Raw genomic sequence first — 15,696 nt, 5'->3', positions numbered from 1 at the left:
ATGGCAAGTTTCAGGGACAGTGAGGCTCTGTACTTTTACATTTCTGGGCAGGGCACGTCGAAAACTGGCTCCTAGATCTTTAGGCACAAAATAGACACTGTAGCAATTTCAGGACCGTCTGTTTATGCGTGTTGGGGACCTCATCTGGGTCCAGGATGGGCCCGGAGCTGAACAGTCCTCCTCTTGCAGCAGGGGAACCTGCTGCCTTTAGCCGCGGTATCACCGCTGGACTCCATCACAGCGGGGTGGCAGCTTGATCCCCCACGTGGGCCAACAGCAGGAGCCGGTTTTATTGCTATTTCTTTATCATTTTTAATTCATTGGGGTGCGATTGGTTAATAAAATTATATAGGTTTCAGTCATACACTTTTATAATACATCATTTGTATATTGCATTCTATGTTCACCCACAGGATGCAAAATCGAGCTTCTGGCTCCCGCCAACACTCACTCTTTCCCTAGTCTCCGGCCGAAACGGCCTCCCACCCCACCCCGCGCCTGCCCAAAGCTCAAGCAACCTCGCAGCCTGCAGCAGCACTGGGCTCGGCTGCCGGCGCGCGGGGCGGGGCGCGTGCGCGGCTCGGGGGCGGGGCTCGCTGGGACGTGGGCGGGGCCTGCTGGAACCTGGGCGGGCCCGGGTTGGCCTGGGCCGCGATCCGACCCAGGCCCGCGCTGAGGCTTTTCCTGGGAAGTAGAGGCATCGGCTCTGAAAGAGTCACCATCATTTACCGTTTTCCTCCCTAGAAGGAAGTCGAGGGTTCCAGCCCCAAGTGTGCCAGACTGTTCATTCTGCTGGCATTTATGAAGCTTACACAGTACCGTGTTAAGAGTCGCTATGATTTTGGGGTGTCATCTTCTACCAAGCTTGGCGCTAGGTGCTAGGAATCCAAATAACTGTAGTCATCACCAGCCTACTTTAGAGATGCAGAAACTGAAGTCTGGAAAGATTAGGTCTTATCTAGGTCACACAACTAGTGAGTGACAGTTCATCAAGTCCAAGTTTCCTGCTAAATATCCCTGGAGCCCACCCCACCGTGCGCTCGCGCTGCACCACTCTGTCCCAGACCCCTCCGTCTCTCTGCTCCAGACGACCCCGACCTCCCACCTGGCCCGCAGGGGTCTGCTTCTTTCCCTGTTCGGTCTGTTCTCCTCGTTATGTACAGATTTAGCCCCGGAGATGGATGGGTGGTAGGTTTACAGAGGGTTCATGTTGTGACTGCTTTATACTTCACATATGTTAGCAAGTTTTTGGATGTGTTTAATGTTTAATTTAAGACGTTTTAAAGGGAGGGAAAAAAACCCCTAACTTTGGAGCTGGGTTCTAACGCTGTTCCTAGCCATCACGGTCTCCTCCAGTTGCAGTGGAAAACACCTGTAACCTCCACGGCCAGGAAAGCCTCTCCCAGCAGCAGAGGGGAAAGTGCTTAGAAACACTCGGAGGGGAACGGCTTTGAGAGGGGAAGGCTGGGGAGAGAGATGAGAAGCAATCTCAGGGCCGGAGATGGGGTGAACTGGGACGGAGAGGGTGGGTGGAGAAATTAGCCGAACGGGAAGCTCAGAATAGACGATATGAAAGAAAGTGCCAACTAGTGAAAATACTGCGAAAGGATGGGTGGAGGGGGGCCAACGACTGGGGATCGGTTTAGAAAAATAGCAATTAGCACGGCTAAAAATAAAGTCCAATTTAGAGACAAAGCCCAATACACAAGGAGAAAAATAAGACTCGCTAGAAAGGCAGTTCTTCGTAAAGCAAATGCTCAAGGAAATGGGGCTAATGATATCCCTTTGGGGGATGTTTTGCAGAAGAAATGAGATAATAGATTAGAATGGGGCGCGTGGCGCTGAGCAGGTGACTAGCGGCGGGAGAGGGGAAAAAAAAAATCAGATTCAGAGCGCAGTCGAGCGCTGAGCGCAGTGTCCCGACCGGAAGATGTGCCACGTGTCCCCAAAGTTAGAGAACTGTCCTCTGCCAGCCTGTGTGCAGGGCAGAGGCATTGCTCTGCGCTGGAACCCGTGGAGTTTCTACGGAAGTCCCCCGGAGGTCCGCCACTGTAGCCTCAAGGCCAAGGGCAGAAGACGCCCAAGTTGCAGCTTGAACGCCGCGCAGCCGGGGAGAGGGTGCCCACCGTGGAGTCTCGGCTCACTCCGCTTGAGGGCACCGTGCGGGGCCCGGACCCTGGAGACACCCCGCAGGCATTCGCTGCCGTAGGAAGGCCCAGAGCCCACGGAGTCGCGGGGGGGCGGGGGCGGGTGGCAGGCCCAAGAGCTCTGGATACTGGATACTGGGCGGGGGCGGAGAATCGAGGAAGCGAAAGCCCTGGATCACACCCGGGTTTTGCAGAACCACGAGGCCTCGGCTTCCCAGTCTGTGAACCTGGAGATGACCCCGCCTGCCACCCGCGGGGAATTTGTGCAGCACCGGTCCCCAGAAAACACATGGAGAAGGGCACAACGGATAAAAAGTTAGGCACAAATGTCGTACAGGTGGCCGGGTCCACCCCTGTCGGTGCGCCCGCCGCATCGTGCCCGTTTCTCGCGGCTGCAGGGAGAGAGCAGGGCACCAGGGTAGACACTGGAGTTGGGAGCCGGACGGGCGGGGCCCGGGGCAGCATCTCCCGCCAGTCCCGGAGCGGCGAAGGGACTCGGGGCGCGCGAACCTCTGGGTTCCTAAATCCCCGGTAGCGCGGGCTCTTTCAGGGCGAGTGCACTCATCCCAGGCGCAGGGCCGGGTCCCAGGTTTCGGAGAGTCACCGGGCTCCGCCCTGGCCCGCCCTGGCACCCCGGGGCGGGACCCCGAGGCCCTCTCCGGGTGGGCGGGCAGGAGCACGGAGTGCGCCACGCGGCGTCAAGTCAGAAGGGCGGCGGGGCGGGGGCCAGCCGCGCCGGGGCGGTGCTGAGCCGGCTCCTCCTCTCCTCCGCGTCCTCCTCCTCGCCCTCCTCCGGCTCAGCAGCCGCGCGCCTAGCTGCACCACCTCCCAAACCCGGGCGCCCGCGGAGATGTTTAACCGCGCGGTGAGCCGCCTGAGCAGGAAACGACCGCCGTCCGGTAAGCTGCTCCCGGGGCCCGCGGGCTGGGGGGTCGGGGCGCCCCGCGGGGCCTCGAGGAGCCGTGGGGCATCCTTCCCTCCCTCCTGGACTCGGGCGCGGCTGGGCGATGCCGCCCGGACCAGAACCCCGGCCGCCCGCGCCACTTCTCCCCGCGCGGTCCAGCGTTCCTGTGGTTCCAACCGCCGTGGGAGCGCGGAGCCCGAGAGGCTTCTGGGGGAGGAATTTTGGCCGAAAGGAGGAACAGCAGCAGTTTTCTTTTTAGTGATTGGGAGAGAAGGAGATGCAAAAATACCTCCAAACTTTGCATTTAGTACGGGCTCTAGACTTCCAAAGCAGAACGTCGTGCGGGTCCCCGGGGTCCTGGAGTTCTCTGCGCTGCAGGCGTTGGAGCGCAGGACGCCTGTGCGGCGCCCGGAGGAGGCACGGCTTGACCCCGGGCATCTATCTGCCTGGGCATCCGGGCTTTGGCGCCTTCAGCCCTGCACCACCGCGCCTCGAAGGGGGGCCGTGAGGGAGCGTGGACATCAGGGTGGAGAGGGCCACCTCTGTAGTTCGCGCCAGGGAAGCGCTGACATTACAAAGGTATCGCCTTGGCTGTCACTCGGGACCACCCTGAGCTACAATCTGGGGCAACCTGACAGGACAGAAAACCTGGTGAAGATGAAACCATGCCCTGGATGCCAACCTTTTTGTTCGTAATAAAGGCTACGCCCCTTGGAGCGCTTACTGTGGGTCCAGGTCTGTGTTCCCCCTTCGGACAGCCCCGTGAGACAGACAGCGTCCTGACCACCTCACAGAGGGAGGCAGTGGAGCCAGGGCCTGTTAGTAACTTGCCCCCCCCCCCGCCCCCACCCAACACACACACAGAAGTGGATACCTCACCCTGGACTTCAGAGGCTTTTTCCCCTGCCTCCCACTTCCAGAGTGCCTTCTGCTTCAGTAAGAGTCTGCACATGTCAGTCAGTCCCTACCCTCTTTCCACCGAATGTCTTTTTATGGGGGACACTGCGTTTAAGAGGATGGGCCCGCATCCAGACTGGCTGGGCCCTCAATCCCATCTCCACCACTTAGGAGCTGGGGCACCTCTGTGTGTGTGTGTGTGTGTGTGTGTGTGTGTGTGTGTGTGTGCAGAGAAGGTTCTGCGAGATGGAATGATCGTAGCTACGCCTTTTAGAGCACTTAATTGGAGCTGGTTTCCCATCCATCAGGTTATGCAAATCGTGGCAGTCAGTATTTAGGACAGCCCTAATAAAGGAGAACTTCATCGGGCGATTGTAAGGAGCTTGTTTGAGTGCTCATGGTCATGTAAACATTGCCTTGTGGGCTGTGGGTCAAAGCAGTCCCTTGTGGGTGCTCATGTTCGCTCTTCTCTGCTGGGGGATGATCTCAGACCTGGGGAGCAGTAGCCAGAGCCTACACCCTGGAGTGAGACTCCCGCTTCCCAGCCTCACTATCACTTAGCAACCTGGGCCAAGTTCCTCGACCTCTGAGCCAACTGCTAAATTATCGAAAATTTGGGTGCTGGTTGCTCAAGCATGGCTAGCTTGAAATTGGCTATCGCTGGATATTTATACCAGGGAAATTGGCAAATGCTAAACATCCAGCTTTTTTTCTGTCTCCCTAGGGAGAGCTGGTTTGCCAGTACGCCTCTGTGTCTGTTCCCCCTCCATAAAGTGAGTTCCACAGAGTTGGAGGATTAAATACGTACAATGGATGAAGCCCCTAGTGCAACGCCTGGCACGCAATAAGTGCTCACTTATGGTTAGTTGTTATCCTCCCCCCCCCCCCGCCCTCTGTCCCTGTTACAATGGAGCTGCTGTGCACAGGTTGTTCCTTGCTGTGGATCATTGTGGGTTTGAAGTCTCCAACAGAAGGACCGAATTATGGGTCCAGGCATGGTTTTTAGGGTACTGGTGCCTGTTGGCAGGTTGCACCCCAGGAAGATGGGGGCAGTTTTAGGGGTACTGGTGGAATATTCCTCTCTCAGGAACACATTTTAAGGCTGATGAAATGTTGTTGGGTCGCTGACAGGAAGATCAGTAGTTACCAGTTGTGATTTGGTGTTGGATGCCTGGTGTCCAAGGGCCAGATTTCTGTATGATGTTTAGGTTTAAACCCCCCCCCCCAAAAAAAGGACAAATTAGGTTCTGCCAGTTGGTCCTCACCCAGCAGGGGAGAAAGAAGGAGCCAGTGAGAAAGGGGGAGTGTGGGCCCCCAAAGCACGGGTACTGCTCACAAAGCCAGCCAAGTGACCCACAGGACCCTATACGGATTTTCTCTCTTTTTGGTGATTCTGAATTCATGTTCTTAAAGTGGCCCCATGAAGCAGGGTCCACCCCTGCAGGGCCCCTGGTTTGGCCCCGGCCGAGGAGGTCCTGTCTCCCACGGCTTTTTACTCTCCCAGAGGTGTCCAACCTGCAGCCCAGGATGGCTGGGAATGCGGCCCAACACCAAACCATAAATTTACTGAACACATTGTGATTTATTTTCGTGATTACATGTCTCAGTGTATTTAATGTGTGGCCGGAGACACCTCTTCTTCTTCCAGCGTAGCCCAGAGATGCTAGAAGTTTGGACACCCCTGCTCCTTTCTGGTTGGAGACTATGTCTTTAAGCTGAGCGTTTGGGGTTCCCAGCCCCTTATCCTCCTTCCTGAGGTTTCTCAAAATGTGTTCACCAACCAAGTGGGGGGAGATGGGGGAGGAGCTGGTAAAATGCAGCTTTCCAGGCCGCACCCCAGACTCACTGATTTAATCCTGGGCACCAGGGCTGGAGAGCGAGAGGTCACGTCGCTGAAGTGTGAAGTCCCACTGAGGGGTTCTGCCCCCCACCCTGCCCCCCACAACCACCTGCACTGTTGCTAGTAACCACAAAAGCAAAGCCAAAGCCACAGCCCTGGGGCCAGACTAAGGCCCGCCAGGGAATCCCCACCTGCCCGCCAGGCCTCGGCCCACCCCCGGGCCTGTTCTGCATTATCCCACTAAACTTTTGGGACCCGTTTCAGATTTATTGCTGGGCTTAAGTTTTTATTTAAAGATGACAGTTGACATAGCAATTTCAAGTCTTTGTTTTAACAATCCAGCAGCAGAGCAGGATGGGCCCCTGGGGAAACTTTCCCTGCAGAACATCCCTGGCTGGGGCTTTGGCGTTTAGCGGGGAGGAAACCAGGGTCACAGAGAGGCCGGGCAGGGCCCAGGGGGGTCACTGAGTTCGGGTGCGATCCATGCCTAGCTGGCGGAGTCCGCGGTGCCAGCTCTGAGCACCACCGAGGGCGACCTGCGGACTGGTGGCTGGAGAACCTCATGGTGCTTTACTTTCACTGCCTTTGTAGTTGAACTGCTGTCTCCGATCCCCACGGTTAAGGAAACCTAGACAGGTGCCCATTTCCTGGGTGAACTGAGTCACTTCCCCCTGGGGTTGAGTAATCCCCTCAGCCCCCTGACGCTGGGCTCTGGGAACTGGTTGTTTATACTAAATTTACTCTCACCAGTTTCTTCTGCTTCCCCGAGATAGCCTCCCCGGCAGCTGCCCCGGGGGGTGGCTGTGGGGGCCTCGGGGGCCCCGGCAGGCAACAGCAGCAGGTCCTCGATAAGGGCTGTCGGGAGGTGGACACTGCAGTGCAACGGTCCCTTGCAGACTTCCTGGGACAAATTTCCCTTCCAAGCAAGTTCCCATTTCTTGAGGGCCCTGCGCATGGGTCAGCTTTTCTCTGTCCGGTGCAGGGTGCTCAGGGACCCCGTCATCTGGCCTGCCCAGCCCCGTTCCCCTCTCACCCCAACTCTGCCCCTGGATGACTAAACCGTCGTCACCTCTGTGCCTTTGCTCCTGAGGCCGTCCCCTGGCCAGACCCGGGCTCCCTGCGCCAGCAAACCTGCTCCTCCAGGCCCCCTGCCTCCCTCTCTCTCTGCCCCTGAAACGCAGCCTGTCCATTTCAAATTCCCTGGACAGCTGCGGAGGCCACCTGGGGCAGGGACCGGGCCGGAGCCTCCCCTTTCACAAGGGACAGACAGAACCCAGAACTCAGATCTCTGACCCATGTCTGGAGCCGCACAGACTCACACAGTATCCATTTAGTCACCGCATGAAAATATATTTAGAGAATGAGGATGGAGAAGATGACTTCTCTCTTTCCTTCCTGCCTCCCCGCCTCCCTTTCTTCTTCCTTTTTTTTTAAACTCCTGTCTCCAGAAAGGACATTACAAACAAACACCACCATCACCAGCCATCTTTACCATTGCCCGGACGCAAGGATGTGTTAGGGCCCCAGCTAGTAGGAAAGATACAGTCGGAAAGATACAGTCGGAAAGATACATGTGAAGGGCTGTTCTGACGCACAGGCATCCTCTCACACGGTAGGGGGAGAGGAAGGCCTGTCCTCCTCTTCATAGCCCTTGAATTTTGCACCATGTAAGTGAGTACAGTTATGTATTAGAAAAACAGAAAACCAAACCACCAAAACCCCAGACTGTCTTCCTCTATCCACACAACTCACTTGGTGAATATTTCCTTATTCTCATTCTTGTCTCTTCGTGGGCCGGTAAAGAGAACTCCATGCTTGCCTGTGGCACTATGTGGACAGACGGCCGGTCCTGTGGGAACTGTTGGCCTCATCGCAATTAATTTTCAGTTCTGTGAGAAAAGGGGCCCCACCTTTCATTTCTTGCCCCTTCCGGCCCGACTACCTCAGATTGAATCCCAACTCGTCTGCTTCCTTGCCTGCTCCTTTGTAGCAAGTGATTTCACGGCTTCGTGCCTCAGTTTCCTCATCTGTGAAATGGGCCTACAGTGCACTCACCTTCCAGGGGTGGTTGGGAAGTTGGGATGGGATCTAGTAAGCGCTCAGTGAATGCCAGCTGTTTTTATAGCTGTCATTCCCCTCTCTGCCTTGCCCCCCAGTCTGTCAGACAGACACAGCTCTCATGCTCAGCACATGCACCGTCTAGGCGACCCATATGGGAGGGACAGAGCCATGTGCCTCGAGGTAAGGCTCAGGGGAGAGCGACACAGACCAGGAGAGTGAGGGAACGTGCATGCGTACAGCTGAGGTCCCAGAGGAGGCACGGGGGCTTCTGGAAAGTGAAAAACGTGCCAATGAGGCCTTCACTTTCACCCCCGGGAGAGGGCTCCTGGGTAGCCTTATGTTCTCTGGGCCTTTGCTTAGAAAGTGAAGATTCTAGGGAGGCTGCAAATAACAGCCGGGCGTTCTTATTTCCTTCCCTCTGGTAGAAACTAGAAACCAGTGGCCATCTGTTGTTTGGTCCACTCAAAAGAGGATGTTGAGGGTTATTTTTCCTTCGGACCCAAGGGTGCTGGGGAGCCCCAGAGCCCCGGGGCCTGTCTCGCACGACGCGTCTCTGAGAAGGCAGTGGATCTCGGGGCCGCTCGGAACGCCCCCCGTGGAGCCCAGAGCATGGCACGTAAGGAACGGCCCCCACCCCCCTGTGGCAGGTGTCCTCAGCTTGTCCATCCCCAGGGCGCCGGCAGGGTGGAGTGGGAGCTGGGGGAGCGTGGGGCACAGACCCAGGTGCGCTGGTGACCTTTGGAGTCACAGCCCGAGCGGCCTCAGACCCCGAGTGAAAGGCCTCGCAGTTTCCGAGCCGAGCCAGCTCCTCTCCCAGCCAACCACCTGCTCTGCTCTTTGGTGCTCGCTCTTACTACGACTACTTTCACACTTTCATATTTTTATTACTTTCTGCTAATTGCAGTTCACACAAACCTTCCCTCCCTGGGAGTTGCGTGCCTGAGGGTGGTTATTCTCAGAAGCTAGATACTGGAGCTGACAAACATTTAAGTGATATTTAGATAGAAGATACAGTGTTTCCATGACCCAGTTTCTCGGGAGCCTTACACAGATCATGGGTTCGAGCAAACGGATTCGCTGCTTCTGAGTTGGGGCGACTTTTTTCTTTTCATGTTGTATGTGTGACGTGGTCTGTACAGGTGGTCTGAGGTTTGCAGTGAGTGTTGTAGGGTGTGCACTGTGCTCGAGTGTTCTCCAGCAGTGTGGTGTGTATGGGGCGCCTGGGGTGCCTGGCGGGCCTGGCGTACCAAACCACTCAAGAAGTTAGGGTTAACACTTTTGCCTTTTCCTGGGCTTGAACGTTTCTTTTCTTTTTTAAAAAAGGATTTATTTATTTATTTTTTAGAGAGGGAAGGGAGGGAGAAAGAGAGAGAGAGAGAAACATCAATGTGCAGTTGCTGGGGGTCATGGCCTGCAACCCAGGCACGTACCCTGACTGGGAATTGAACCTGCGACACTTTGGTTCGCAGCCCGCACTCAATCCACTGAGCTACTCCAGCCAGGGTTATTTTCTTTAGTAGACTATCAGTGTTAGAGGTACTTGAGACAGACCCTTTGAGGGTGGAAGTGGACTCTGCTGTAGAGGAAGCTGGATATTGAGATTTTGCTACCATGTTATGTGCCTTGAGGGGACTGCCCATCAGGAGCACTGCCCAGACCTTGCTGCAGACGAATAGCAGGAACGCATATTGTACGCAGTCAATTACAGGTGCCTCCTGAGTATGCATGCCCAAGGAGTTAGCGTGTGGGGAAGGTCTCTGGGAGATATGACATCACAGCCCCTATAAATAATGCATGACGCAATATGCTGCGGGCAGCCAGCCTCAGCCATCTGCAACTGCAGGCTGCGCGGCTTTGAAAGAATGGCTCTTCCTGACGCCAGAAACCACACGGAGCCGCACGGATGCAAATGGAAAGCGTATACACATGTGTTTGCATGCTAGATGATTCTGGCGCAGTCTTAGAGGAGTTTTTTTTTGCATGGAGTTGGACTTTCACCCAGTTTCTCCCAGTCTTCTCCCACAGCGTGAGTGTCTCTTCAAGGCCGTCATGTTCTGGCCTCTGGGAGTGTGAAGTTCAACAGACAACAGAAATGAAAAAGACAGCAGGGTCTCGGGGTAAAGGGCATGCGCTCTGCAGCAGGACTGTGTGCGCTTGGCCGTGGTTCCCATTTCCTGGCTGGGCGACCTCGCAGACTGCTGTGCCTCAGTTTTCTTACCTGTGAAGCGGGGATACTGTGAACCACACCAGCGGGCCAGCGTGAGAACTGAGCGGGGTGGCCTATGCAAAAAACTCAGAGCAGCGCCCAGAACACTGTAAACAATTTGTGTTTATTATTAGCTAGTGGCAGATTAATCTGAAGTAAATTTATTTAAAAAATAAGGATTGTGCCTGCAAAACTCTGAAGATCTAAAGTGCTTTCCAGAGCCCATGCGGTACAAAACCATTTTTTTTTTCATTACAAACATGTTTTACAATTACACTAAACAACCATAAAAAGTGAACAGAGCTGGACAAAAGGGAATCAAATGTTATCACCAACAGCTTCTTACTAGCTGGAAGTTCTCAAAGCTGCTCTTACAAAAATATGTAACTTTTTTCTACCTGTGCCTTCCCAACCTACCTTCTTGTGTAATCCATCCAAAATGAAAACTTTATCAATGAAAGAAGGAAAGAAGACCACCCAAGTGCCAGGATTTGGAAGGTGGGTTTTACTTTAATCTTAAGTCCAGAGAGTAAACCTGCTTGCTATGGAGAAAGGTTATTTCTTTCTCCTGCACATTATTGGACTGACTAGAACATTTAAAGTGAGCTGAGGTGGCTTAGGGGAGCCCTTACTTACATATCGGGTTGGCCAAAAAGTGCATATGATTCTTTCCGTAAAATAGAAAACACATTTTTGTTTTCACCAATCACTTTATTGATTTGTGTATGTTGAGTATGTCGTCTATCTCCCATGTGGTAGAACACTGACTGTTCTCCATTAATGTCTCAGTTTGATCGCTATCAACTTCCACTGGTCTACCCAACCATAGAGCGTTGTCCAGCGAGAAATCTCCAGCACGAAACTTCGCAAACCACTTTTGACACATTCGACCAGTCACAGCACCTCTCCATACACTGCACAAATATTTTTTTTTGCATTCCAGTTGCATTTTTACCTTTCTTGAAATAATAAAGCGTAGTGTGCTGAAAATGTTGTGTATTATCTTCCATCTTCAATATTCAAATGGCTACACAAAAAATCACCAAATCTGATGCTTTTTAAAAATGCATGCTGATATGACAGCTGTCACAATACAATCTAACAAAGCTGTTTTGAGTGAAATTAAAGACAACTAAGTGCTACTAAAGCCATCTTACAGAAAAAACCGAAACGAACTTTTTGGCCAACCCAGTACATCAGAAAATAGTGGCTGTCTGCTAAGTAGGGGACAGACCCTGAGACAGGAAATGCCCCGAGTGAAGGGGCAATCCCTAGGGCAGTGCCACATGGGGGGGCCTCTGCTCAGTCTCTTTGGACGTGGGGGTAAGGGCTTGGAGAAGAGAGACACCGTTAAGTGGACCGAGTTTGCAAACGGCAACCTATCCAGACCTGTCTATCTTTCTCTCTCTCTTGTCTTAATACCAGTCAAGAAGGATGCTGGGAAAAAAGCGTAGCCAAAAGCCTTCATCAAAATGGAAAGACAATGAGGTTCTATCCAGCTGTTCCTTAGCTGGCTCACCTTGGATAAGTCATTTACCCTCTGGACTTTTATTTCCCAGGCTATAGAAAATAAATTGACTAGGTTAGATGAGTGGATTTTGAATTTTATTTATTATTATTTTTTTAATGTAAACTCTTTTTTTAGAAGTATTTTTTAAAGATTTTATTTATTTCTTTTTAGAGAGGGGAGGGAGGGAGATAAAGAAAAACATCAATGTGCAGTTGCTGGGGGCCGTAGACTGCAACCCAGGCATGTGCCCTGACTGGGAATCAAACCTGCGATGCTTTGGTTCGCAGCCTGTGCTCAATCCACTGAGCTACGCCAGCCAGGGAGGATTTTGGATTTTAAAACTTTTTGTGCGAATGAAAGCTGACATGGAAACCTAACGTGCCAAAGGATGAGAGTGTGACATAGAGGGTGGGGGGGGTGGCAGTCCTGGAGTCTGGGGACAGCCCTCTTACCTCTTCGTTAACCAGGAGGTCTGGTTAAACACCCTTTGGCTGAATGGGAACCCACTGAACGTATTTATTTGCATGACAGCGAGTCAGTGAAAACCTCAGTGTGGTCTGGTTTATTACTGAAAAGAACATCAAGAGCTTTGGAACCCACGGAGGCCGAGGCCGAAAACCGAGGACCCAGGTTCTGCCACAGCCAGAGAGACGTGCAGCTGCCTAAGACCGTTCCTGGGACAGCGAACTTGTGTCTCCACATTTATTTACTCAAGGGAGGGTCTGCTGGGGAAGTGGGTCAACTGTCAAACTGTGTCCTCGGGGTAAATCAGTGACACGCTCGGGAGAACGGACCCTGCAGCAGCAATGTCTTATAAGAACGATCTCTTCATTCGATGCACACTTCGCTGGGAGGAACCTCCATGTTCAGAGGCATGCCATGGTAGCTAGCATTTGCAGAGAGAGAGAGAGAGAGGGCGGAAGACTAATTTAATGTCCACAGACCGGAGGTTCGCTTGGGAGAAGCATCAGATCCATTTGTGAAGTGTTCGAGCGAGCTTGCCTCTCGATGAGAGGGATGGAGCTGCCCCAGATCATTCCCTGGCGTGCTCCATCACCAGTGCGTATGGACACAGCCTTCCCCTGGGGTCTGGCTTCTGCTTCGCTTAGCCCGAGTCAGCCCAAGGGTGACTCAAATCCAGGTAGTTTTCCCAGATGCTGGGAGAAGGGGTCTCAGCTGTTTGAGAAGTATGTGTTGACCTCCCAGCGGAACACGAGAGGTCACGCAAGCTGAGTTACTGTGAATTCCAACGTACTCGGATACAACTCTCTTCCCAGATCACCTAACGCTGTGCGGCCCCTAGTTATTTGCAGCAGTTAACACATATAATGCTTTTTCACTTGTCCTTTTAAGATGATTTGCTTGGCTGATGTCTTTTATTTTATTAGTTTTTATTTTTCAATTAGACGTGACTTCCCATATTATTCTGTATTAGTCTCAAGCGTACAGCGTAGTGGTGTTACAATCACATACTTTACAAAACGTACCCCCATCCCCGATTTAGCTGATTTCTTACTTAAAAGCTTATTTCCTCCTACATTCAAACCTTTCTTCTTTTTTAAATAGAAATGTGTCTCTAGTTTAAAAAAAAAAAGGCAATGGTGAAAAAAGTATTAGCGATAAAGGTAGCTCATGCGATAGGCCATACGGTCAGGAAGGGGAGAGAGGAAGGGACACCTTCTGGACAACCTGAGACCCGGGGGGTCGCCTTTATTTCACCTGCAGACTGTGGCCCACGGTCACACCGTCTGAACCGGCCACACCGGGTGTGGAAGGTGGGCCCATCCCCGGTGACCTGTCCGGGTTTTCCTTTGCCTTTAGGCAGGGGCCGCCTGCTGCAGAATGAGACCTGTTTGTGTTGTCACTCTCCTCCACGCCAGCGGTGCCCCGTCCCCTCTCCTTTAGTCCAGAGGCTTTTCCGGAGTCTGCAGTCAGAGAGGGCGCACATGGGCAGGAACGGGGGGCCACGCATTCGTTCGGGCTGCACGCGTAGCTGACGGTGTGGCTCCCTGCCACGCTGGCACCTGGGGCAAGAGGAACAATCGGCAATAATAATAATAATAATAATAATAATAATAATAATAATCCTGCCTTTATTTAAAATGTTGGTCTTTTGCTCATAATAGAATGTTTTGCACTAATTCTTATTTTTCAAAATAGTGCACGGACATATCATTTCTCTTGAGACCCGAGTGTTTTGGCCACTCCCTCACACTTTTGTGCCTGTGGTCAGTGCCTCCCTTGCCCCACCCTCGTGCCGGCCCTGGCACATACTTTTATGAGTGTGCCAGGCGAGGAACTAGGTGCTGGAGATACAGGATGGGGTGGACAGGAGCTTTCAGCCGAGTAAGAGTCAGCCGCGCAAATAGGCATGACTCAGCACGATCGCTATATGACGGTGCGGAAAGTGCGGCGGGGAAGGGGTCTCTGCTGAGCCAGGGAGCCTGGGAGGAGGGCTTGAGTCAGACTTGCAGGCTGCCCGCACTTGGCTAGTGGACACAGGGGTGCGGAAAGGATGTAAGGGGAGTGTCGGGAAATGACACCTCCTTTCATCGCTCCAAGCCTCAGTTTTCCTCATCTGCAAAATGGGGGAGAAGGGAGCACCCGCTTCATAAGGTTGTGTGTTGTCAGGGTGAGCATGGGTTCACTGGGCTCAGCACCTAAAACAGATTCGGGTGCCTCACGTAACACTGGTCAGCCGCGGCAGTGGTGATGACAAAGACCATTGCATGCAGTGGCGATGACGACGACCATTGCATGCAGTGGTGATGACGACGACCATTGCATGCAGTGGTGATGACGACGACCATTGCATGCAGGTGTGTCTCTGGGCCACCCCCACAGTCTGACTTTGCTTTGCAGACATCCACGACAGTGACGGGAGTTCCAGCAGCGGCCACCAGCACCCCAAGAGCACAGCCAAATGGGCGGCCTCTCTGGAGAATCTGCTCGAAGACCCAGAAGGCGTGAAAAGATTTCGGGTTTGCCTTTTTCCTTGTTGACGGGATCGATGCGACACGTGAAGGGCAGATGCGTGTGGGGGAAGCACAGGCCAGTTTTTAGCACTGCCCCAGCTCGAGAACAAGAACGTCTCCCCCGTCGAGGCCAAGGTGGAAAGGCTTTCCCCGGTAGCCAGGGCCCAGCACCCAGGGCGGTGTGCAGACTGTTTCCGGATGTCACATAGCTGGGTGCGGGGTGGCGTGGGCTCTGGGGAAGAGATGCCGTGTTTATTGACAGGACCTACAAAGAGTGTCAGCTCTGTGATACCCAGGAGGGGCGGTCTGGGTCTTCTGTGTATCTTGTTCTCTTGTGTGTTGGGATTATTAACAGCGTGAGACAGGCTAGACAACAACCGGCAAAGTGAGGCTGAACTTCAAGAGCAGGCTGATGGATGGGGGAGTGGCGGTGCTGCCTAGAAATAACTTTTTCGGCCAGCTGCAGCCCCAGGTGCTGGTTAGAGGCCGCTCGTGTGAGTTTGAAGAATGCCCTGTGTCTGCCTGAGCTCCCCCAGAGTCTGGCCTCAAGTCCAGGGTCAGGCCGGGACAAGCCCTCGGGCTGTGGGTCCTTTAGTGCCCGGGGAGGGGGCGGCAGGCGGGCTCTTGCCCTTGCTGGGCACTAGGCCACTGTGAGCTCTGTCTAGCTCTGCTGGGGACACTGCTCTGTGCCACTGACCCCCAACATCCGCCACAAGAGGAAAATATACACCTCCAACTTAAAATAGCTCTCATCGGGATGGTTCTGGACATGCTGTCTATGTTTTTTTTTTGTTTTGTTTAAAAAAAAAATGGGCCTGCTTTTAGAGGAATGTACTTTGTTTAAACACTGTCTGGAAGGAACTAATATTTCTTCCACTGCAATTTACTTTTTGGTAATTTATTGTCAGCTTAGAACTGGGAGGGGACACTTACTTCATTTTTACTCTTCCCTGCAATGTCAAAGCCATTGAGTTCAGGTGCACGTGGCATTCTGGCGTTAACATGAAATATGAGCTTGGTTTTTGGGAGCAGAGTTTTCCTGCTCAGAGTGTTTTGGATTTTGCCAAATTCAAATCCTTGAAGGGAAATGCATTCTCTCCCATCCCTGGTCCCTGAGGGGAAATGCGTTATTTATTTGTTTGTTTTTTAAAGCAGA

The 15,696-nt window shown here is 53.1% G+C and overlaps 1 protein-coding gene across 2 annotated transcripts in view; it reads left to right on the top strand.

Moving 5' to 3' along the window:
* Positions 1 to 2,900: 2,900 nt before the first annotated feature.
* The window catches only part of RGS10 (regulator of G protein signaling 10), a 33,486-nt gene continuing 20,690 nt past the window's right edge, over positions 2,901 to 15,696 (top strand). The window contains exons 1-2 of one of the 2 annotated variants that reach the window (XM_045854382.1): positions 2,901 to 3,046; positions 14,428 to 14,546. In XM_045854382.1, coding sequence (XP_045710338.1) covers positions 2,998 to 3,046; positions 14,428 to 14,546 — 168 coding nt within the window. In that variant the 5' untranslated portion in view covers positions 2,901 to 2,997. Of the gene's footprint in view, positions 3,047 to 8,355; positions 8,466 to 14,427; positions 14,547 to 15,696 lie in introns of those variants that run through there. The other variant, XM_045854383.1, reaches the window with a different exon arrangement.

Source organism: Phyllostomus hastatus, unplaced genomic scaffold, assembly GCF_019186645.2.
Source record: "Phyllostomus hastatus isolate PE091 unplaced genomic scaffold, TTU_PhHast_1.1 phas_scaffold_1066, whole genome shotgun sequence".
In the NCBI taxonomy this organism is placed as follows: domain Eukaryota; kingdom Metazoa; phylum Chordata; class Mammalia; order Chiroptera; family Phyllostomidae; genus Phyllostomus; species Phyllostomus hastatus.
The sequence above is the reverse complement of the archived record's forward strand: the minus strand, read 5'-3'. Positions and strand labels throughout refer to the sequence as shown.